This window comes from Quercus lobata, chromosome 4 (assembly GCF_001633185.2).
Source record: "Quercus lobata isolate SW786 chromosome 4, ValleyOak3.0 Primary Assembly, whole genome shotgun sequence".
In the NCBI taxonomy this organism is placed as follows: Eukaryota; Viridiplantae; Streptophyta; class Magnoliopsida; order Fagales; family Fagaceae; genus Quercus; species Quercus lobata.
The window spans coordinates 34,291,900-34,315,763 of NC_044907.1; the positions used below are offsets into that span (position 1 = coordinate 34,291,900).

Here is a 23,864-nt window from a genome sequence, read left to right on the forward strand (position 1 = left end):
ATCCTTTTCACCAATGAACTTGCTCAAAACCTCATGAAATTTCTTTTACTTTTTCTTCAAGAGTTTGACATTTGGAATTTTAACAACACCCAAAGAGTCATGTAACATGTCATCACAAGCAAGAGGATAAACACTCATCGAGGCATTTTTACAAATATGTGGCATGTTACAATCAACATCATACAAAACATGCAAAGAAGCACACAAAGCACTATCCATGGCCATAAACACAAATGGTTAAGGATCACACTTAGGTATTTAAACCAAAACAACTGTACCTGCTCTAATACCAATTGAAAGCTCAAATAGTGTAAAACACTATAGCTTGGTTAGACCCCCAATTTTAAAAACATAGCTTGATTGCTTTTACTCTAACTTATCTAAGTGCGAAATAAGAGTAAATTATACTCAATAACCGAAACTACTCTCTAAGGCATAACCACAAACAAGCAACAATAAATATAAAGCTTAAAGAGTAAGGGAAGAGAGATGCAAGCACAAGATAACACCAAGACATGTTATCGAAGAGGAAACCAAGGAACTCGACAAAAAACCTCTTCGCAACCCTCCAAGTCGAAGTCAATCCACTAGTGAATAAGTTGGAGTGCAAGGATATTAAAAAGACCCTTCAAGCCTAATCTACCCAATGTACTTGAGCCCTCCGAGCTCCAGCTACCAACAGATTTCTTAGAGTCTTGTCTTCATTAGTTATCTGGATCCCACAATACTATCCAATTGCATCCGCCAAGCCTCACCAGCTTTTTTTGTCAAATCACAAATGCTTCCCAAGCTCTAAAACACTCTCAACACTCTGAATCGATGTGGGCTGTGTTTGGGTACAAATCTCCTCTCAAGGTATAACAATGGGAGAAGGGAAGGAGAAGAGACTACAAGGATTTCTCAATTAAGTTTATGGTATGATCGAATAATCATACCCAGTACGTTGCTACACAATTATGGTTATTGTTCAAAGCTACTCTTATCGCCAAGTTTAGTTCCATCGCTTCCGCAACCTCAATTGACACTGCCTCAAAATTTGAGAGCCAAGATTATATATATGGGTTCACCATGATGGTTTCTCTCAATAAAATAAACATAAGCTTTGCCATTCTTCCAATCTGCAGCAAAATTATATTGAACACAAAGCAATGGGAAGATTGCCATATATGACTCAGAACTTGTTTCCCTAACATTGGTTCCTCCTTCAGTTGCTATTGAAGAATCAAAAGAAACATAATATAAATTTATGGATCAATTTAGCGTGATATGAACAAAATTTGTTTTGGATCCGCTTATTTTGCTGAAAGTACTATAGATAAAGGAAAAAGTTATCTGAAATAGTACAGTAGGACCATGAATAGTACCAAAAAGTGCAATGGGACCCATGAATATTAGCAAAAATAAGCTGAATAGTAAAATAAGTTGTCAAAAATAATTTTTTCCAAACGGACACGAAATAACTTAACTAGCTCCAAATTGAGCTCACCCGAATTCTATCAAGATTAAGTTACCAAATAATGCAAAACTAAGCCATAAGAGCTATATTCCACAATGTTTGAATATATAGGTGTACTTCACTTTCGGTGTCCAAGCCACATAAGACACAAAAGCTTTCAGCCTGTTACCTATCTTGTTCCAATCAGTGGCAGAGCCAGGATTTCAATTTAGGGGGGGCAAGATTAAAAGAGAAAAGATTGAAAGTAAAATTATTCTAAAAAATAGCAATTCAATATTAATAACAAATAAATAAGCAATTATATGCTAATGTAATTGTCATTTGTCACACACAATCTAATACAAATGTAAACTTTAATTTATTTTTTTATACTTAGTTTAATTTACTTAAATGCCCTCAATGTAAATAGTTAATTAATGATAATCAAATTGAGAAATTAACTTGAATGCATACAGTTTAATCATATAATTTGATGATTTCTTCAAAGAAATTGAAAAAATAAATCAATACAAAAGTGTTAAGAATATGACAATATGCCTACAAAGTTGTATACGTGTCTCATTGTCAGGAATGCTTTTAAAAAACTAAGTAAAATTCAATTTTCTTCTTTAATTCTTCTAAGTAGTTAAAATTTTGGATTATAAAAAAAATTTGAAATTTGAAATTGTGAAGAGGAGGAAGAGAAAGATTAGTAGATGCTCTAAGGTTTCCTTTAACAATTAGTCTAGAGTCACCATTTTTTTTTTCTTTTCACAATCATTGAGCTGACAATTTGTAAATGTAGACAATAAAATAATGTCAATGATAAACCAAAATGAAAATAAATAACATCTCAAAAGTTGTGGAATTTGTTGCAGAAAATATTTGTTTACCATTGCTCGCTTTTCAGTAGTGTACTTCTACTAACATGTATAAAGTCATGGGAGAGTTTTTTAATTTTTTAAAAATTTGTGGGACTGGCACCTGCTATTCAATCTTGATTCTAGAGTCCATGACTTACTGTGAGGAGAATACTAGTTTTTTGCTTTTGAGAAGCTTTCTGTTAGTGGATGGTGCAAACTACTTTCAACTATAATAAGAGTATATTATACATGATTTTTTTGGCGAGCTCAGGGGGGGCAACTGCCCCCTCTCACACCCCCTTGGCTCCGCCCCTGGTTCCAATCATAGGCAAAGCCTTTGTTACTATATATTCTCCAAAGGAACAACTTCAGACTTTCATGAATTTTGTTAGGAACTTACATGTCTCATTTGCTTGCTCAAATCCTTCCTTTTGGTCCACCTAAATGCCTCATTTATATAGTAGTAAATTTCCCTGACTTGTTGCACACACATATAATCTGGTCTCTAGTTTACCTATATGAAAGATGAATTTTTCTAATCTCTGACACAGATTTTTTGTCAAAGAATTCGTGATATCCCATTGACATGTTTCTTAGTTTTTAGGGAAAATTACAACTTAATTATTTGATCTTGTATTTTTACGTTTTTTGTGTTTTTGGAGGAGGGAGACAAAAATGGAGCTAAATTACATATTTAATCATGTTTTTAACATAAGTTGTTAGGGACATATGTTATGTAAATTGGCTAATCCTTTGACAAAACGCATTTTACTTGTAATTGGATAGATCTAAGATGGGTTTAGTACTTCAAGAAACATGTTGTTTAAGCTAAGTATTAAAGCCATGAAGAATGGACTAAGAAACAAGTGAAGAAAAGCTGCTCATTAAAGCTTGACAGATACCTCAATAGAAACAGTATCTATTGAGACTTAAGAAAGAAACTCGATAGAAGCTGAATCTGTTGAGATCTACGAAATTAGAATTCCCAGATCTGATTTTAGGCTCATGCTTAAATGTATGTGTAGGGTTTCTTTTCTCACAACCCTAGACATATATAAGGCTTATTTTAAAGGCCGTTATACATAAAAAAAACACATACAGAAAGTGACCTAATGCCTTATTCTCTCTGTGAGAAGTTATTGCATCTTTCGAGCCTTAGGTTTTTGTAATCAAGTGCTTCTTGATCTTCATTATTGATGAAGTGAAGAATTTTGTAGCCAACAACATCTTTTTCAAGTTGCTGAGAGTTAGTCACATACTAGGAACCGTGCATCATTGGTTAGTCACATATTGGGATTCGTGTAAAAGGGTGGCGATCATGTATTGAAGAGTTTAGAGGTTCTGAAGTGGTAGAAGGTTTCTGCTGTAAGTTCATCTATGGGGATTGAAGAGTCTAGAGACAAATGTTTTGTACTAGATCTGAAACTTCTCTTTACTATGGTGAATTGCTTTTTAGGAAGGTTTCCCCCTAGGTTTTTTTTTACTGTGAAGCTGGTTTGTTTCATTGGTTTTCCTAGGTTATCATATCTTGTCTTATTTACTATTCCGTTGTGCATGATATTGATGTTTATTTGTTTTAACAAGGTTTATTCATAATAAATCTAATTAAAAACTTGGGTTTAAAACTTATTAATTCTATCAACCAATGTCTAAATTTCCCAACAAATGGTATTAGAGCAGGTACACTCTAATTGGATTAATTTCTTGAGTGTGATCCTTGACCCCTGTTGTCATGGATCATGTACATTCTCTTTTGATTCCTCCTTTGTTTGATGGTAATAACTATGCATAATGGAAAGTTCATATGAAAGCTTTTTTGCAAGTTCTTGATGAAAAAAGTATGGCAAGCTGTTGAAGTTGGCTGGGTTAAGCCAAAGGAAGCATCGGTGGACTAGGATGAAGTAAAGATCAAAGTGGCAAATTTCAACAGTAGGGCTTTGAATGCTCTGTTTAGTGATGTGACCAATGAGGAATTCAAGAAAATATCATCCATGGAAATTGCTAAGGAAGCATAGACTATTCTTGAGACCACCTATGAAGGTACTAAGGCAGTGAAGACCGTTAAGCTTTAAAGACTCACCAACAGTTTTGAATAAATAAGGATGGAGGAGGATGAGACCTTTGATGAGTCCTATGCTAAACTCAAGGATATTGGGAATTCTGACTTCAATCTTGGAGAATCTATTGCGAAACCCAAAATTGTTAGGAAAATCCTTAGGTCCCTACCTGAAAGATTCTATGCCAAGATCACTACTATTGAAGAAGTGAAGGACATTGATCAAATTCCTTTGACTAAGATTGTAGGGAACCTTTAAACCTATGAGATGAGATTAGGTAAAAAGGGAAAAGGTGGAAAGAGTAGGAACATGGCTCTTAAGGGTATAAAGGAAGAGAGTGATGACTCTGAAAATGAAGATGAAGATGAGGATGAGGATGAGGATGAGGATGAGGACTTAACCTTCATAGCTAATGAGATTATCAAACTTCTCCAATATAGGAAAAAGGATAAGAACAAAGCCCCTAGGAAATCTGAATCCTCTAGGAAGGGCAAGAATGAGAAACCCCTCATCTAGTGCCATGAGTGCAAAGGTTTTGGCCATATGAGGATAGAGTGCCCAAACTATCATATGAAGGAAAAGACCAAGAATTCAAAAGGTAAAGTGTTGGTTGCTACCTTGAGTGATTTTGAGAGTGATCTTTTTGATGATGAAGTACCCAAGAAGTTGACCCTTCAAGAAGCCTATGATAAGTTATGCACTGAATTTATAAAATCTAAAAAGACTTATGATCTTTGTAGAAAAGAGCTTAATGAGGTAAAAACTGAAAAACTGATATGTTAGTCAAACTAGATGAGACTACAAGGTTAGTTGAGACTCTTGTCGTGGAGAACACCTCATTAGAAAAGAAGGTCAAGAATCTCAAGGTTGAGCTTAGTCAAGCTAGAACTCAAATAGATATGATGTCTAGTGCAAAGCTTGATGAGGTAAAGCCTAGTTCTGATAAGACTACCTTAGGATATGTTATTTCCTCCAACGCCTCCTCTTCCACGGCTTTTGGATCAAAGACTGTCTTTGTGCCCCAATCTAAGAAGGATCAAAGACTGTCTTTGTGCCCCAATCTAAGAAAGATGATAAAGGTATGAAATCCAAAACTAATTTGGCTAATTCTAAATCATTTGTTAGATCTCACTCTAGGAAGTCTAGTAGTTCAAAACTACTCATGTTTGTCACCATTGTGGTGTTTCTGGACACATTCGTCCTAATTACTTCAAGTTGTATCCTCATAAGCAAGTGTCCAAACGGTTACAAGTTCCCTCTCAAGGTTCAACACCTTTGTTTGGAGAGTTATTAAAAGCTTTGAGCTTTTTAACTGAATTTCAGGAGAATTCTAATTCTTCTATGTCCTTTAGTAGACATACTAGGACACATGCATTTTCATCTTCACGGCCAAAGACTCGTGCTATGTGGGTGAGAAAGGAGCCTAAGACTTAATTGTTTTTTTGTTTGTCCTTTGCTTTATTTCTTTCTATCTAAAGTAGGACTCTCTTGCTTAATTTCTTATCTGTTTTAGGAATCATGCTTTCATGCATCTGCATCTATCTTTATGCTTTTATGTTGTTTGTCTATTTTTGTTTGGTTGTTTAGTTTTTTTTTTTTTTAATTTTTTTTTGGTTTCTCAAAATATAAAAAATTAAAAAAATAAAAAATAAGAAAAATAAAAAAGTAGTGTGTTTGTATATGTTGGTATTTGTGTACCTTGGATGGCCATTGAAACAAAGTTTTCTTAACTTTGTATCTCTTGTAGCTTAGATGAGCATTTCAATGCACAACTAAAAAAGTGAACTTTGTAGCTCGTGTTTGTGATGAGTATGATTAAGATGATCTCTTATATCTCATACTCGTATCATAACGGGAAAGACTAGAAAATCCTAAAAGAAAGGCATAAATAATCATCTCACCACTAAAGCCCCTCAATCATGTATAACATCTGTGTGCTTAGGCACAACAAAATTGGGATGTTTTGACTTACATAATTGGATATTTCTTTTCTCTCTTATATGTCTATGCATGATATGTTCAGAAAGAAAATATGCAAAGAATATAAAAGCAAAAAGAATCAAAATGCTTTTAAAATGATTGTAAACGTGTTTCTAGGAGATGTGGGAGTTATATGATGTACCTCAAATGTGATAGTCCCCATCAAACAGTTATGATTGTGTGTGAGTATATTGATTTTCTCATATCTCAAATCTTCATAATATGAGACACGTGTGCACTCTTGCTATGTTTCACACACAACATGCAAATTTTTTGCTACTTTTGATACATGTGCAGGTACAATGTAATTTGGCCATCACAAGGAATACATGTGTTGATATACGCTTACTAAACTATCTTAACTTGTTTTTGAAATATAAAATTGGTTAGACTGTTTAGTGTGTGTGTGTGAGTTTTTGGATCTATGAATGCTTTGCATCTATGTTGAGTTGAGTTTTGAGAGCTTAATATGTCGCTTGGATGTTTGGTTGATAGCTTGCTTGTTGCATTCATCTCTCTGTGTTTTTCCCTTCTTTAAAAACCTCTTTTCTTCAAGCTCGATAGCTTCTCACCACATCCTTGATAGAAATCCTTTCTATCGAGACTCCTTTTTGTGATCTCGACATATCCTCGATAGCAACTTGACCCATCGAGAATTTATCGTGTGCTCTCTGTTTGCTCGACACATCCTTGACAGATTCTCGATACATTGAGGTTGGCTTCTTCTCGATAGATTCTCGACACCTCCTCGATCAATTGAGATACCCTTGCATGCATTTTATTTTTCTTTGTTTTTCACATGTTTTGCATCTTTCTATTATCTTGTTATCCATAGCATCTCGTTTCATTACATTCTTGCATTTATATGGATTCCTTGTGTCCCCTTGATCATCTTTGATCATCTTTATGTTTCTCAGGTGAAGTTTTATAGCTCTTGTACCCTTTGTCAATTATGACAAAAAGGGGGGAAAATGTGGTTTCTTTTTTAAATTCTACATATTAAGGGGAGAAATACATGCCTTTGTAAGAGGGAGTTGTGTTTCATCTTGTTAAGGGGAGTGTTTACCTCCTCTGTTGTTATAGGAGCTTCTTTTAGCTTCTTGTACACCGGTCTTGTGACCATCTTATTCCATACATTGTACTTTATATATATATATATATATATATATATGATGTATGTTTTCTTCACCTATCTTTACATGTGTTGTTTCTTCTCTATCTTTATACACATGTTTCCTTATGTACGCAATCTTTATTTCTATTTCACAAATGATGCCTTAATGAATTTTTGTTTAAGTGTTTCAGAAAGATAGGTTGTGAAAGTCTATCTTACCATGAACTCTCTTCTTGCAAAGTTTTGAAGAGTTTGTAGTAGGGATAGATTTATTTTGTAATACAACAAGTGGTTATGACTAAATTGAGTGATTTAAGACTTCTCTCATGATTATTTGTTTTGTTGTGGTTTTGTCAAGGATTGCCAAATGAGGAGATTGTTAGGGACATATTTTATATAATTGGCTAATCCTTTGACAAAATACACTTTAATTGTAATTGGGTAGATCTAGGATGGGTTTAGTACTTCAAGAAACATGTTGTTCAAGCCAAGTATTAAAGCCATAAAGATTGGGCCAAGAAACAAGTGAAGAAAAGTTGTTCGTTAAAGCTCGAAAGATACCTCGACAAAAACAGTATCTATCGAGACCTAAGAATGAAGTTCAACAGAAGCTGAATCTGTCGAGATCTACGAAATCATAATATCTAGAATTGATTTTTGGCTCATGCTGACATGTATGTGTAGGGTTTTTTTTTTCTCACAACCCCACACATATATAAGTCTTATTTTAAAGGTCGTTATACATAGAGAACACATACAGAAAGTGACCTAGTGCCTTATTTTCTCTACAAGAAGTTACAGCGTCTTTTATGACTTAGGGTTTTGTAACCAAGTGCTTCTTGATCTTCATTGTTGATGAAGTGAAGAACTTCGTAGCCAATAACATCTTCTTCAAGTTGTTAGGAGTTAGTCACGTACTGGGATCCGTGCATCATTGGTTAGTCACGTACTGGGATTTGTGCAAAAGGGTAGTGTTCATATATTGAAAAGTTCAGAGGTTCTGAAGCAGTAGAAAGTTTCTACTGTAAGTTCATCTATGGGGATTGTAAAGTCTAGGGACAAATTTTTTGTACTAGATCTAAAACTTCTCTTTACCATAATGAATTGCTTTTTAGGAAGGTTTTCCCCCAAGTTTTCTTATTGTGAAACTAGTTTGTTTCATTGGTTCTCCTAGGTCATCATATCTTGTCTTATTTACTATTCTGATGTGCATGATATTGACATGACATTGATGTTTGTTTGTTTTAACAATGTTTATTCAAAATAAATCTAATTAACAACTTAGGTTTAAAACTTATTAATTCTATTGATAGGCCAAGAATATATTGACCCCTTGTGATGAATTAACCAATTAATTAGCCAAGTTAATTAATTAATTCAATTAGCATGCAATAAGTATGGTAGCACAAACAAATCACCAACTAAGTTAAAATGTAGCGGAAAATAAATTGACACGGTGATTTGTTTACGAATGGAGAAAACCTACACAGTAAAAACCCTACCGGTGATTTTAAGGTCACCACTCTTGAGAATTCACTATTATCACAACAAGTGGTTACAAATAAAGGAATTCCAGTACCTTATACCAACTTACAGTTGAATCCTTACCCTAATACCCAATTGGACTTATTCTGTAGTGACAATCTCTCCTTTCAATGCATGGCTCCCAGTACGTGACTAACCAATTTGATGCGCGGATCCCAATACGCGATTTACTCACCAACTTGAGAAAGATGTTATCTGCAAAGTTCTTTAGTTCATCAACACGATGAAGATCACGAAGTTCTTTAGTTACAAAATCCTATGGTGTACAAACACAGCAACTTTTTGAATAGAAATATGAACTAGGGCATATGTCTCCAGTTCACAATATACTTGTGAAAAACTTTTGCATTGAGTTGCATCAAGTTGCATCAATTGTGATGGCCCTTAAAACAATCCTTATATATGTTTAGGGTTGCGAAAAAAGAAAGCTCAAACATCTATTCACGGATTGGAGTGAAATCAAATCTGAAAAACTAATTTTCATAAATCTCGATAAATACCCTATCTGTTGAGAAGTTGTCGAGCATTGAGCAAAACAGCCTTTTAAACCTCGATAGATACTAGCTATCGAGCTTTAAAATCCAACACTTCCTCACTTGATTTTTGGACAGACTTGCATGGTTTTAACACTTGAACTTGAAACCTTATTCCTTGAAGTATTAAACATATCTTAGATCTACCCAATTACAAGTAAAGTGTGTTTTGTCAAAGGATTAGCCAATTCTATATTGACATATGTTCCTAACATAATTCACATATGTCCTAACATCTATCAACTAGGGTCTGAATTTCCCAACATAAGTGAGTTATGGAACTCTAACTAAGCTAACCTCAAGTGGGTAAAATGTCAAATTTCAAACCATTGGTAAGTCACTTAAACTTCGTTCAAACCACGGGTGAATAAGTTGTAATTTTTCCTAGTCTAATCTAATCTAATACTATATATAATAACAGAAGCCTTTAAGGAGGTGTTGCCACGTTAGGGAAAAAGGCCATTTAAAATCCTGACACGTATAAGTTAAAAAGCGATCAATTATATTGCTTGGTAACTCTACAATGTTTAAAAGACTCTCGTTATAAATATAAAAATTAACCGCATAATTTTTTTTTTTCGAAAAAAAAGCCTTGCTTGCTGTACGGATAAAAAGGAAGAGAACAGAGTGGTAAAAATGCAGACGAAGGGCTTGAGAAAGATACAGTCACAAAGAGAGACAGAGTTCGTACGGTGCCAGGAGAGAAATACGATGTACACGGAGATAGAAATAGAGAGAGGCGATGAGGCCTGAGACACGGAGAAAGAAACAAAGAAAGAGGCAGAATCAAACCACCGGGAAAAATCTATGGCCCATCAACACTGGGTATGAAATGTTCCTTTCAATTGAGTTTTCCTGTTGGCTAGGTTTAGGTTTGATTTGTTTTTTGTTTCGGGCTTTTAAAACTCAGAATGATTGAGAGGGATACAGAGATAGTGTTCATGAATGTCGCTGCCACCAGCGTCAGTCCGGCTTCCTACCACCGCCAGTTCCGATAGACTTTTCTTCTATGGCAAGGCTACTGACGGTGGTAGGAACTGGCGCCAACACATTCTTTCCCCTTTTAATTGAGTTTTTTTTGTTGGATAGGTTTAGATTTGATTCGTTTTTGTTTTGGGTTTTAGGGTTTTCTACCAAAATGTTTGTAGATATTTGCTTCTGTTTTGTTTTTTTTTTTTTTTTTTTTTTTTTTTTTTTGTCAATTCAAAATTTTGGATTCATAACCCTTTTCCTTTGTATTTGTTAAATCAGGGAAACCCCTCACGGTTTAAAACAAAAATACCGTTAAATTGAAAGAGACCGAGAGAGAATCTGATAAACAGAGAGAGAACAAGTCGATTAGGCGCAAAGAGTTGGGAGAGAGAAAAATCTGAGAAATCAGACAAAACTACATATGCCCCATAGTTTCCGATCAAGAAAAAGGAGAACCGTTTCCAAGTTCCCTTCAAAAACTCTTCCTTCTTCTTTTGACTTTTTGATTAACAATGCCTCCAATGGGTCCCTATTCTTTCTCTGACTTTTTTCTTCCCACCAAATTTAAAGTTAAATTAGTTTTGCTATATGTTTTCCACTTATACAATCGCAGTTAGATTTAGGTTTTAGAAATTAGGGTTAAGGAAATTGGAATTGTGATATGTGACTATTTTTTATTAAATATTTTCGGTAATGGGTTTGTTTAAATTTTTCTCTTTTGGATTTAAATCATTCAATTTCTTTCTCTGCAGTAATGAAGTGGAATCTTTCTACAATCTAGAGTCTCTAATTTAATCAAAGCAAAGGTACCAATTTAGGCATTTGGATTCATATCCCTTTTCCTGTCTATTTGTTAAAATCAGGGAAAACCATACATGAGTTTAATGGCCTCTTTACCAATTTTGGTTTTTTATTTTATTTATTTATTTATTTTTTGTAAGAGGGTGTGAAATTGTGGGATTTTGAATTCTGATAGTATAACTTTCTTTATACTAAGTTTATTACTTTGTAGATTTTAGTTGATATTTTTAAAAAGACGTTTAAGACTTTATTTTGTTGTTTTTGATGTTGGGTTTTAATGGGTTTAGGTTGTGAAATCTGAAGGTATAATAGTAAAAGGAATTGCAGCCGGTTATAAAGTTATATTTTTTTTGTTTGTTTGTTTCAAATTTCAATTACGTTTGTTAGTTTACTTTGCTAATTGGGGATTACTTTTGATATTTAAATATCATGAAATTTCAATAAGTTGAGGAGAGAAGTAGAGAATCTGTCATGTAGCCGAAACTGGTACAGGTAAAGGTTTTTTTTTTTTTTTTTTTTTTTTATATTCGTTTTTAAATATGCCATAACTATATATTTATGTATTTGAGTTAGATTTGGATTTGGCTACAGTAATTGGATTTAAGTCAAATCATCTTTGAAATGTAAGTGAGAGGGAGTGTATATGGTACTTTGCTGTAACTTTATTCAGCGTTATTTACTAATGCTGAGGTTATTAAGATCTTTTTTTTGATAAGTAAATTAATGTATAAAATATAAAAATCCGTTCCAATTGAGGGGATAAAAATCTGTTCAAATTGAGGTTATTAAGATCTTACATCCACATCACACGCTTTCTCCCTTCTATTCCTAAATTTGCAACCCCTCTGTTCCTTACATTCCTTATGATTCTTGAAGATTACAAACGTCTCCAATACTGTAACTATTTAGTCAAAAGCCTTTCTAATCTATGAGATTATAATATAATCTCAAGTATTTGTTCTGCTATGACTCAATTACAGAGACAATGTCATGAACACTCTGCTTATCTATGTAAGGAGGTAAGTTTTTCTTTGATTTTTTGGGTTTTTTCTAATTATTTTTGAGAGATTGTTCTACATATGATTGTGTGGATTGGATTTCTATGTGGGTTATGTACTGTGTAAGTCTTTCTTTCTTGGGAAATTTCAGTACCTTTTTTTTTTTTTTTTCTTTAAAACTTCTTTCTGCGATTTATTAGTTTTGAAAGATTAAGTTTTGAATACAAGCAATGAGTTTTCCATTTTAAAATAATATTTAATTTTGACCAAAACTTTGAACCAAACAGAATTTGTACTGCTTTATTTAGTCTGAGAAAATAGTGTTATAACTTATAATTTAATATATTGGAAACAAAATTTAGAGTTATGTGTGTTTTATGAGGAAAAATGCTATATTGTAGAAGACTTAAATTTATAGCTCTCTTTTTCCCTCCCTCTTGCTAATTACCCATATCAAGTCAATGAAGCACTTTGCATAGACTGTTATGTTCTAGGTGTTCACTACTCTTATATTAGAAGCTTTAATGCTGCCTATATTGATTCTCAGGATAAAACTTCAAATGGAAGTTTAAGACCTAGGGTAAAAGTGTTTGTGAACATGTGCAGAAACAGTAAAATATCAAGCAAGATTAGTTTCATAATATCACCAGTTTCTCCTAGATGATAAAACTTTACACTTTTTGGTTGGCATGCTTCACTGATAGTGGTGGATTTTTTCATTCGGTATTGAAACAGAATCTGTTTAAAAAAAATTAAAGGAGCAGAATTTTCAAGGTAAGAAATTGAATTATTATTAAAAAATGAAGTTAAACTATGCGTATTCTAAAAGTTCAAGCTATTATAAAAAGAAGAAGTTGATCATATAATTATTATTTTAACACTTTTCTTTAATAAGCATTAATTTTGAAATGATGCATTTCTTTTTAGCGTATACGTAACATATTGGTTCATTCACTATGGTACAGTTAAGTTTTTTGATATAAGTTTTGATGATTACTCTCCGGAGGAGGATCAAGGCCTAGACTACAAAACTGTATGGTCTAAACAGTGCTGAAATTTTTAGTAGACACAATTTGCTGGTTTAAGAGAGTTCGGTTAGAGCTGTAAGATAAGGAGAAATCGAATTATGTGTGACAATAACACTGCAACCTGTTAGTCATTTCAATATGACTTCGGAGACTAATATGTTACTGTCACAATTTGCTGATTTAAGAGGGTTTGGTAGGACCCGTTGGTCATATCCAATATGACCACACTGTCTAATATTTACTTTTTTTGGTGGCTTTTGGGGATCATTATAATTTTTCTGAAAAATCCAGCATGAAACCATGTAGCTCTATGGTTTGGCCATAGGAAAGTAATGATAACTTTGTAGAATACATAGTAGAGCATGTTAACTTTGTGGCATGTGTATATAGAGTTTAGAGCATCTCTTTTGTCAAATTTATTACAATACAGTGATGCAGTGGTGTTGGTGGTGAATATTGATCATGCAAATATAGATATTAGCTTACTAGCAGAAATGCATGCATCTTAACATTCACTTGATTAGGACCCGCTACAAATTAGTATTGTTCTTTAATTTGTTCTCTATAGCATGCAGTTAATTCCTTTATTTCTAGATTCCTTCACGTCATACTTTCTAGAATTAGCTAATGACATTTGATCCAGTACAAAATAAATGTTAAATTGTATGAATAACCACAGTAAGAAAGTCTATATTGCATGAGGTTAATGTTCTTTCCGATGACTACCTTATTAGCTGCAAATTACTACAGCTATTACATTGTTAAGTTGAACCAAATTTTCTTTGGCTGAAATTGTTAAATTACCTAAAGATTATATTATATGCCAGTTATAAATGGTCATTATAGTTTGTTGCTGCATTCATTAATTTTGTTAATACTTAGAAAATTTGTAGACATTTGCTTAGAAGTTGTGCAAACACGATTTTTTTGCAAAACTATAATATGGAAATTGGTTCAATATGGTTTCTATTTAGAGGCTATGCAGATTTATTATATATAATAGTAGAAGCCTTTAAGGAGGTACTGCCACATTAGGAAAAAAGGCCACTTAAAATGCTGCCATGTTTACAATGAAGAAGCGAAAAGTTATATTTCTTGACAACTTGACACCGTTTGATTTTCTATGAGTATATAAAAAAAACGGTTAAAATAAAATTAAAAAAAAAAAAAAAAAGAGGCTTGCAACTAAAAAAACACGAGCGATACAGAGAAAGGGAAGGAGAGAAAAAAAAAGCTTGCGATACAGGGGAAAGACAGAGTTCATGCGGCCGGCCATCACCATCCCTTGCCAGACTTAGACCACCGGAACCGGCACCAGTAACCTAAAGGTGCATGCAGGAATTGAGATGCGGAGATAGAGAGAACTACCACCGGTAATTTTTTTTTTTCCCTTTCTTTCTTAGATCTAGGTATGAAATATGAATTAGTTTTGAGAATTTTGGTTGGATTGATTTTTATTTAGGTATTTGGGTTACATTTGGTTTGGATTTTAAAAGAGAAGAGAGGCTATGGTGATTTTCTCTTAATGGGATTTCGCCAGAATCATCTGACTGTTGGGAAGACAATACGGTATGTTGGGTTTGGTTTTTGATTTTGCTATTGCTTGCTTTGCTTTGCTTTTATGTTTATTTCAATTAAATCTTCAAATTAGTTGATAAAGCATTGGAAGTGATGCATGTCCGATGTTGCTCATGCAAAGTATTTTATTTAATTTTATTTCTGATTGGTTACCAGGATAAATGAGTGGAAGAGATTAGAAATTTAGATCTTCATAATATGTTCTTTTAGGGGGTCTGTGATCTCTCTTTAGTTCTTAAGATATCACTTGCCCAACTACCTTTGACTATGTTCATAAATTTATATATTTTGTTTGTGTTCATATTTTTGATTGAAAGGTGAATCTTGGGTTTGTGTTTTCCTATCAAATTGAGATAGATCTCTACTTCCTTAGTATTTTTGTACTCTTCTGACAATGGCTTTCCCTCCTCTCATACAAATGGATAGTGAGTAGGCAATTTTTACATTTGAGTATAATACTATTGGATACTTACACTATTGCACATTCTAAGTCTAATAGAAATTCTAACTCTCCCATATACCAATTTTATTGTTTATTTATTTTGTTATTAAACTGTTCATCTTTCTTACAAATAAACAATATTGGATGTGATATTGATAGTTTTCTATTTTAGTAAAGCACTGATTCATGGCTTTCATATGTATGTTGCATTCTAATTATTGGATGAAATCTTAAATAATTGTTGATGCATTTGCATCACTTGGATTGAAGGTTCAAAAAAGGTACATTTTCAAGGTATGACTTCTTTAGGTATATATTTTAAAATTTTGAGAAGATAATCATGTTGACAGATTAATAAGGATATATTAGTAAGTGCATCTTTCCATAGAGAATGTATATTGAAAGTTTCAAGGAGGCTGAAAATAATGATATATGAATCATTACAATTCCATTAGTCAAATTGTGTTTACAAATCATTACATTTCCAAGTGTTTAAGAAAATTATGATCTATGTTCAATTGAGATGAAGATTACAAATAAATTGAGTAGCCCATTTTAAAAAGATGGCCAACACATATTTGCTTTTGATAATAATCTCTCCCCCTTTGCAAGTTTAATTTTTTTGTTTGTTGAGAAACCTCCCCCTTTGCAGTTGGTTGGCCAATCATTAATTCTATTAAGGATTGGATTTAGAATGTCAGGTTAGTTGGGTGATAACATGGTTTTAAGTTGCAGAAGTATCTAACAATGATTTATCATACATATTTTGAATTTGAGGTAATGTAACTACTACAAATGCTTAGTCATATATAAATATTAATAGAGAAAGACAAAAGGATATGTAGTATGTTATTCAGCTGAAGATATGGCTGATAGGGCTAATAGGGCTGATAGCAAGGCAAGTTATTCTTTTTGGAAAATTTTTAAATGAGCCAAAAGCAACTTCTAAATTGAGTTCTATTTGTAATATTGCACTTTATGTATATACTAATGTTTCTCCTATAATTATGTGACTCATATGGATTTGTTGTGCTAGGGAAATCATGGTCCAATCCCAATACTTTTTCGCAGTGCATTTGCATCAAGTAGAATTCATGTATGTAATTTCAGCCAATCTGATGTAGATATGGGAATAAGGAAAAAGTATACCACTAATGCTTGGGAAGCCTAAGTATACCACTGATAATATAGCAGTCCTATAGGTAAGTGCTCTGCTTATAATCCTTTTGGAGATTACTTTATGGGGATATTTAGATTTTCTTAAGAATTTTGATTCATGGGAACTGTTTTAGTTAAGGTGGTGATGTCATTGTTACAAAAAGAGGAAAATGAAGTTTATAAGAGGCCTAAATCTGGGATAAAGAAAGGGTATTTCTTTCCCCATTGTTAGGAAGTTTGAATATGCAAAATATTGATAACCTAATAAATTTTTGTTAGTTATGTTGTAACTTTTGTTCGTGTCATCAACCTAAAAGGTATAAGGTACTGTTATTGATAAATTAAAGTGCTTCTTAAGAACTTTTTATACATTTATTTTTATCCTACTTAGTTTCTGAAAATATTTTTTTCATCTATTCTTTGTTTGCCAATATCTGTTTCTTTCTAATGGTCAAGGTTTCAGTGAGTTATTTGTTAAAGTTATATATTGTGTTGAATTCTTTTTTATTTTATTTTTCATTTGCATCTCTTATTAAAAAGAAAAGTTTTACACATCACTTTTTAAAAAAGATAGCATCCTAAGGCCGTGGAAGGTAATTAGAAGAAGCCAATATATATATATATATATATATATATATTTTGGCAGTGTATGCCTAAGTTTTTGTTGGCTTGGTTCCTTATTTCTTTGCCATAGTCAAACATTCTATATATTTGTTTTTGCTTTTTATATTTTTTGTTGGCTTGATGAGTGCAGGGGAAAGTTTCCAAATTCTTATTAAACTTGCAAGATTATGAATACCCACACTCCATTTTGATATACAATTCTTTCTCTCTCTCTCTGAATTCAGTTATGCCAGATTATTTTTGTCCAAGATCAGTATTATGCAGAAGCAGCATGTTGATTCATGTAAGTATCAAATAATTTTAGTCACTGATTGCTATGTAAGTTTTGTAGTTTTGGGTTGCAGAATTCGTAATTTTGAAAATTGAATACAATTGCAATTCACCCTATTTGTTTTGGTTATTTGTTGTATTATAAGAACATAATACGTTCACTATGGTGATTTGAAAGCTTTTCCTTGCTTTCAAGAGGTGCTAAATCAAATAAATATAAGACACATTGGTGAGAATCTATGATTCCATTTAGTTTTGGTGAGAATCTGTATCTTCCTAAGAAATAGTGTAACATTTGCACAATACCTCTCTTTGTATCTTCCTAAGAAACAGTGTCCATTCGATTTATGCCATCTTTGTTTGTTTGTTTCTCTACTATGTTTTTTGAAGAGATTTTTCTTCCCTCTGTTTGTTTATCTTAATGATACATTTTTCTGTGATTATTGTTTCTCCATAAGATTTTTTAATGTTCCAAACCATAAACTCAGATTGAATGTAGGTCTGCCAATAATGTAGTATTGTTTCCCAATTCGCCTTGAACTAATGTAAATGACTCTGCCGTTTTTGTTATCTTTGGTCCCAAAGTGGTTGTTTTGAAAGTGTATAAGCTGGATGAAGAGTGGGGTCGATGGGAGTTGGAAAAAAAACTTGGGTGATTGAACTTTTGTTTTGGGTAATGATTTTTGTTTACTGATTTCAGCTGAAGAGTTTACTGGGTATAAAAGGAATTGCATTTTCTTCAATGATCAAAATGGAACTCATGTTTTCTTTCTAATATCCATCCATCCTGGCTTCTCTTAAATTTGCTTTAGACCTATGTAAGATGGTACACTTACAAAGTTTCTTATTGAGTTAAAATAAAGGAAGACATTATGAAATTGAGAAGTTGATTTTTAACAGCATAGTGTGCTTGCGATTTACTTTTTTTGTTATACAGATCAAAAAGAGTGGTGGATTGGGTTCCAGTAACTTTCTTTTTGGGGACCTGAATTTGAAGCAAAGAAATAGAAAGAGAATGTGTAATATAGAATTCAATTTAATTTTCAGTTTCTGTTTTCCATCCTACCTATTCTATTTTTGAAGAGTGATTGAAATTGTAGAACTTTGAAATCTGAAAGTGTAATGTTTTTTATACAAAGTTGACTATCTCTTAGATTTTAGTTAATATTCCACTCTATCTGCATAATTACTAGGGTTAGATACTTTAAACTTTTATATTAATGGTAGATAATTGTAGATAGTGTATGCAGCAGCCAATGTGGCCGATTGCAGATACTTATTTTTATTGAGAAAGTGATTTATATATAGATACTTTATTAGTCATTATGAAAATGAAATAATGACTAAAAATTTGCTAAAAATTCTGCTACACCAATAAAATATGGACATCTAATCATGGTTAAAGACCATTTTAAAATCTCTGTCAATGATCAAATGGAATTTTCAACTTAGTGCTATTTTCCCTATGTTTTTAACATGTGAAAGCAATTAGTTGGATGGTGTGGAATAGTAAATGTGGGTATTGTTAGAGAGAATATGATATTTTGTGTGTTGAATGAATGGTCCAAACTCCATATTTTGGGCAAAATTTCAGGTTGAAGAAGGGACATAAACGTGGTATTAATTAGTAATGCTTCATAAGTAATAGTTATCTTTAAAGTTTGCAAAATGAACCAATTTGATTGCTATGCCAATCTAGACACTAATGTGTCATGAATTTGGCATATTAGCAACAAAATTCTAGAATTTATGATTAATTCTCTTAGCAACCAAACATTGCAACCTTTTTCTTTTTTTATATTTATATTTTTAAATTATTGAAGGAATATCTTTTAAGGACCTTTCCCAACAAACAGATTGAGCATATCTTCCATAAAACCAATTGCTCTAAGGACATTTGCAAGATTTCGATAGTTTAAGACTTATTAATTTATTAATCCTTGATGAGGAGGGTATAAAAAAACCTTGAACCAATTAGTTAGAACTTATGACATTTCAATTAACATTTTCTCTAGATCATGTGTTGATGCTAAGTTATGTCTGTCATATGTTCTTTCCGATGACTACCTTATTAGCTGCAAATTACTACAGCTATTACATTGTTAAGTTGAACCAAATTTTCTTTGGCTGAAATTGTTAAATTACCTAAAGATTATATTATATGCCAGTTATAAATGGCCATTATAGTTTGTTGCTGCATTCGTTAATTTTGTTAATACTTAGAAAATTTGTAGACATTTGCTTAGAAGTTGTGCAAACACGATTTTTTTGCAAAACTATAATATGGAAATTGGTTCAATATGGTTTCTATTTAGAGGCTATGCAGATTTATTTAATATTTTTTAGTACTAGGTTGTTGCCTGCTATAATAATTTGATGTTAAGCAAGACTTTGCTGATGGTGGTTATGTAGAAGGATTTGGTTCTAGGAAGACTGAAGCCAAAAATATGTAAAACTATGGCAGGGGTGACATCTTATAGTATAATCAATGGTGTGGATTGTGGAGTAATTGCAAATTTATTTGGTGTACTGTTAAGTTACTGTGACTGCCATTTATATTTGCTGCTTTGCCTCATCTCTTCTCTGCAACATTATTAATTAAAGATCAGCATACTCTTTTTTTACTTCAAATAGTTTTTTCCTCTGAAACTTCTCACCACTACATTTCCTTTACGAATTATCATATTAAATCTCCAATATACATATGCTTTTGTTTTAAACTGTTTAAAATCTGAAAGTTTGGTAATTTTAACAAACCTTCTTATCCTGTCATTTTGTTAAAATTCAGATTTGCTGCAATTTTCTGTCAAGATTCTATCCATTATGTATTTGTTGTTTGAATTACCTCTGTTTAGACAGATTGATAACATTCACCAGGTGTTCTCAAGAAACATTGCTGGACAGCCTAACTATCAATTCCATATTAATCTGATAAGATTTTTTAATGTTACAAATCATAAACTCAGATTGAATGTAGGTCTGCCAATAATGTAGTTATGTTTCCCAATTCGCCTTAGACTAATGTAAATGACTCTGCTGTTTTTGTTATTTTTGTTGCCGGAAGATTAGGCTTTGCAAAATCTGGAGCTAGGAGTTTAGCCTTTGTAGATGATAACAGTTTTGAGTATGATGATATTATTGTATATAAGGGCCAATTCTATGTGATTGATACATTGGGAAATGTTTCGTGGATCGATCATTCATCATTGAAGTTGGTTCCATTTTTGCCTCTGCTATGTGGGTTGGGTAGCCAGAAGCACTTGGTGGAGTCATGTGGAGCTCTCTATGTTGTTGATAGATACTTTAATAAAGAAAGGAGGGTAGAACATACCAACCAGTATGTTAGAGACTGTGATGGTCCCAAAGTGTTTGATTTCAAAGTGTATAAGCTGGATGAAGAATGGGGTCGATGGGAGTTGGAAAAAAGCTTGGGTGATCGAGCTTTAGTTTTGGGTAATGATTGTTGTTTATCGATTTTGGCTGAAGAGTTTACTGGGTATAAAAGGAATTGCATTTTCTTCAATTATCAAAATGAAACTCACGTTTTCAACTTGAAAGATAGAAGCTTTGGAGATTTATAGAATATCCATCCATCCTGGCTTCTCTCAAATTTGCTTTAGGCCTATGTAAGATAGTATTCCAATAACTTTCTTTTTGGGACCTGAATTTGAAGCAAAGAAATAGAAAGAGAATGTGTAATGCAATTGTTAGAGAGAAAAGGGTAAGAGATATACTATTTTCTACTAAAGATGGTTGCTAGGGATTAATAAGTGTTAGAGATATATTGTTTTCCTATATTTTCCTTACAGATGGATCGAGTTTATCTTAGTTCTCCTAATGTGATTGCAATCCTTGATGTATTCATAAATCATAATCATGGGTTTATATCCATTGGTTCACGTGCACCAACATATAAATGGTCCTCATTATGATGTTGTTTGGTCTTACTGTGTTCTTTTCCTTATTACAGTGGTCTGGAATCCATGGGATAAGAAATCAAAATCAATGGTAGATTTTGGTGATAAGGAGTACAAACAGATGCTTTGTGTTGATGGAGCAGCAATTGAGAAACCTATCACTTTGAAGCCAGAGGAGGAATGGACAGGGCGATTGCAGCTCTCAATTGTGCCTTCAAGTTTCTGTAGCGAGTACCTCAATCTTTAGGAGAGGTCCTTTGAGGAATGCTACAAAATTTCAAGAGCACAATGTGGTTCTTTTGTTCTTTTTCTGTCCTTATAGGAACCTTAGTTAATCTTATGTAATAGCTCTCAACTCTTTTTTGATAAAATAATAGCTCTCAAGTTGTAGAAATTGTGCAATGATACTTAAGATGTACTTAGTACTTTGTAATACCTCAGACTATAGAGGATAGAGGATTGTGGGAGAGCCGCATTTTTAATTGAATGGCTGCCTCAGGAAAGTGGGTACCAAACCAATTATTCCTTCTATAATATCACTATCTTATTCCCTTCGCTTTTATACTTCCAATTGAAAACATAATGGTAATTTAAAATTCTTGGTTTAATTCTATACCAGATTGCCAAAAATTTTATTTATTTATTTATTTTTAAAATCATCATCTTATTCCTTTCTCCCTTTTATAGTATTAAAATATATTTATATATATATATATATATATATTGGGAAGCTACCTCTTTATCAGAGCCAGGTTTCGATCTTGGCGCCTATGGGTTATGGGCCCACCACACTTCCACTGCGCCATATTGATTGTTATTACAATTTTTGGAACTAATGTTATTTATTTTAATGAATGTTTCCTCCCTTTATATTTATATATTTTTTTTTGGTCAGAGAGAAACTCTTTAAACTCTTCTTATATTAATTTTATTAGATATGAATTTTGAAAATTTAACTGTTGGATTGCATGTTCTTATTATATTCTCTATAAAATTTCAAGAAAATCAAAGATCAATAGCTATGTCATTAATCAAATCTTTACATTTTAGGGTTTTTTTTTATTTCTCCCTAAAATTATGTATAAAAAATAAGTTTATTGATAAAATAGTAAATAACATCTAATTTGAAAGAAATTTGACATGCATATTAAGAACATAAATAACATGCAATCTAAGAGTTAGATTTTCAAAATTCCTATCTAATAAAAAGATATATGAAGACTCTGAAAGATTTCTCTCCAAACTCCTTTGGTTTGTCATGCATATTTATATTCAAAGTTCAAACAACATAAATCTATGCAAGCAAACTATTCAAAATTGTGCCAAAAAATAATTCTAATAAAAAGACCTAATTCCTTTGTTATCAACCAAAAAGTGCTTGACTAATATGAAATTACATCATATTCCTTTGTATGTTTGTATTGTATTGTAGATTTGTTCCCGCGCATTGCGCGGATTAAACACTAGTTTTTATTAAGTTTGCCCCTACAAGAAAATATTGTGTCATGTCCTCTATTCTTGGTTTAGGCTTGAAGCCCTCCATTAATCTTTATATCTCTTCGCTTTCTACCCATTTCCAAACCTAGAAAGCATTTTTAACCTCTTTCTGTTTTATTGTCCATCTAGCCAATCTTTTACGTTCCCATATTTGGTCTTAAGCTTCTCTTGGTTGGAGGCACCATAAAGCATTGTTAATAGCCTAAATTAAATTTCCTAAACCCTAGCCCCCTCAAGTGTTTTATGAGAAAAAAAAAATTATTTCCACTTGTTTACATCCTTTATTTTACATACATATTCATAATTGGCATGGTATTAATCACATTTTAATACATAAAGATAGATGCGAAAAAGATATGTATACAAGTGGAAGTGAGAAAATAAAAACCTTGTTTTTATATATTCTCACCTTTCGGATGACAGTCTCCTTAAAATTGCAACTAATTTCTAAGGATTGTATTGGCAGCTTAAAGGTGGACATACAAGCATATAGTTCTTGAGCTACTAATTTAACTAAAGTTGCCATACTAGTCCAAGATAGACATTTGTTCCTCTACCCATTTAATGTAGATTATATCTTCTTATTTAAAATGCTTACGTCTTTTGTTTTCTTGACTTTCACGTTTTTAAAGAAATAATTTAGTATTTTAAGAATATTTGAATTCTTCTTTCGTATGATAGTGTTCTTCAATAATTCAAAATCCAACCAATTAATTATAACTAGTCTCGTACAACATACTGGATAATTAGTAAATGTTAAATATCTTCACTTTGTTCAATGTTACCATGACTTAAAAAATAAATGAAAATCAATAATTTTAGTTTCAAAGGACTGAATAGGATCAAAGTGGACCAAATAAGCCCGAATAGGACCAAAGTGAGCAGAATAGACCGAATAAGACCAAATAGACTGAAGTTGACAGAATGGACCGAATTGGACCGCATGAGACCAAAGTGGACTGAATAAGATCAATGAGGACCGAAAAGGACCAAATTCGACCGACTAGAACAAAATTAGAGGGAATGGACCGAATAGGACCAAAGTAGACCAA

The 23,864-nt window shown here is 32.5% G+C and overlaps 1 protein-coding gene across 8 annotated transcripts; it reads left to right on the plus strand.

Annotated features, from left to right (window-relative positions):
- Nucleotides 1-10,118: 10,118 nt before the first annotated feature.
- On the plus strand, nt 10,119-21,834 carry LOC115987290 (putative glucose-6-phosphate 1-epimerase). 8 transcript variants are annotated; one of them, XR_004091036.1, is made up of 6 exons: nt 14,046-14,699; nt 14,789-14,899; nt 15,981-16,047; nt 16,418-16,548; nt 17,353-17,411; nt 21,369-21,834. XR_004091036.1 is itself a non-coding variant. In XM_031110813.1 (5 exons), exons 3-5 carry the CDS (start codon nt 16,650-16,652, stop codon nt 21,560-21,562), a joined length of 318 nt encoding a protein of 105 aa, XP_030966673.1. In that variant the 5' UTR covers nt 15,964-16,047; nt 16,418-16,548; nt 16,644-16,649; the 3' UTR covers nt 21,563-21,834. The 8 variants fall into 8 exon arrangements, 2 of the variants coding, with proteins under 2 accessions (XP_030966674.1, XP_030966673.1); XR_004091034.1 differs by lacking the exons at nt 17,353-17,411; nt 21,369-21,834 and adding an exon at nt 16,644-16,809; XM_031110813.1 differs by lacking the exons at nt 14,046-14,699; nt 14,789-14,899 and adding an exon at nt 16,644-16,714 and having other exon boundaries at nt 15,964-16,047.
- Nucleotides 21,835-23,864: the final 2,030 nt, after the last annotated feature.

Excerpts from the sequence above, each read along its gene's own strand:
- LOC115987290 (XM_031110813.1), top strand. The coding sequence starts at position 16,650 with ATGTCATTGTTACAAAAAGAGGAAAATGAAGTTTATAAGAGGCCTAAA. Across the intron at positions 16,715-17,352 it reads AAATCTGGGATAAAGAAAGG|TTATGCCAGATTATTTTTGT; the intron begins GTATTTCTTTCC and ends CTCTGAATTCAG. Across the intron at positions 17,412-21,368 it reads GAAGCAGCATGTTGATTCAT|TGGTCTGGAATCCATGGGAT; the intron begins GTAAGTATCAAA and ends TCCTTATTACAG.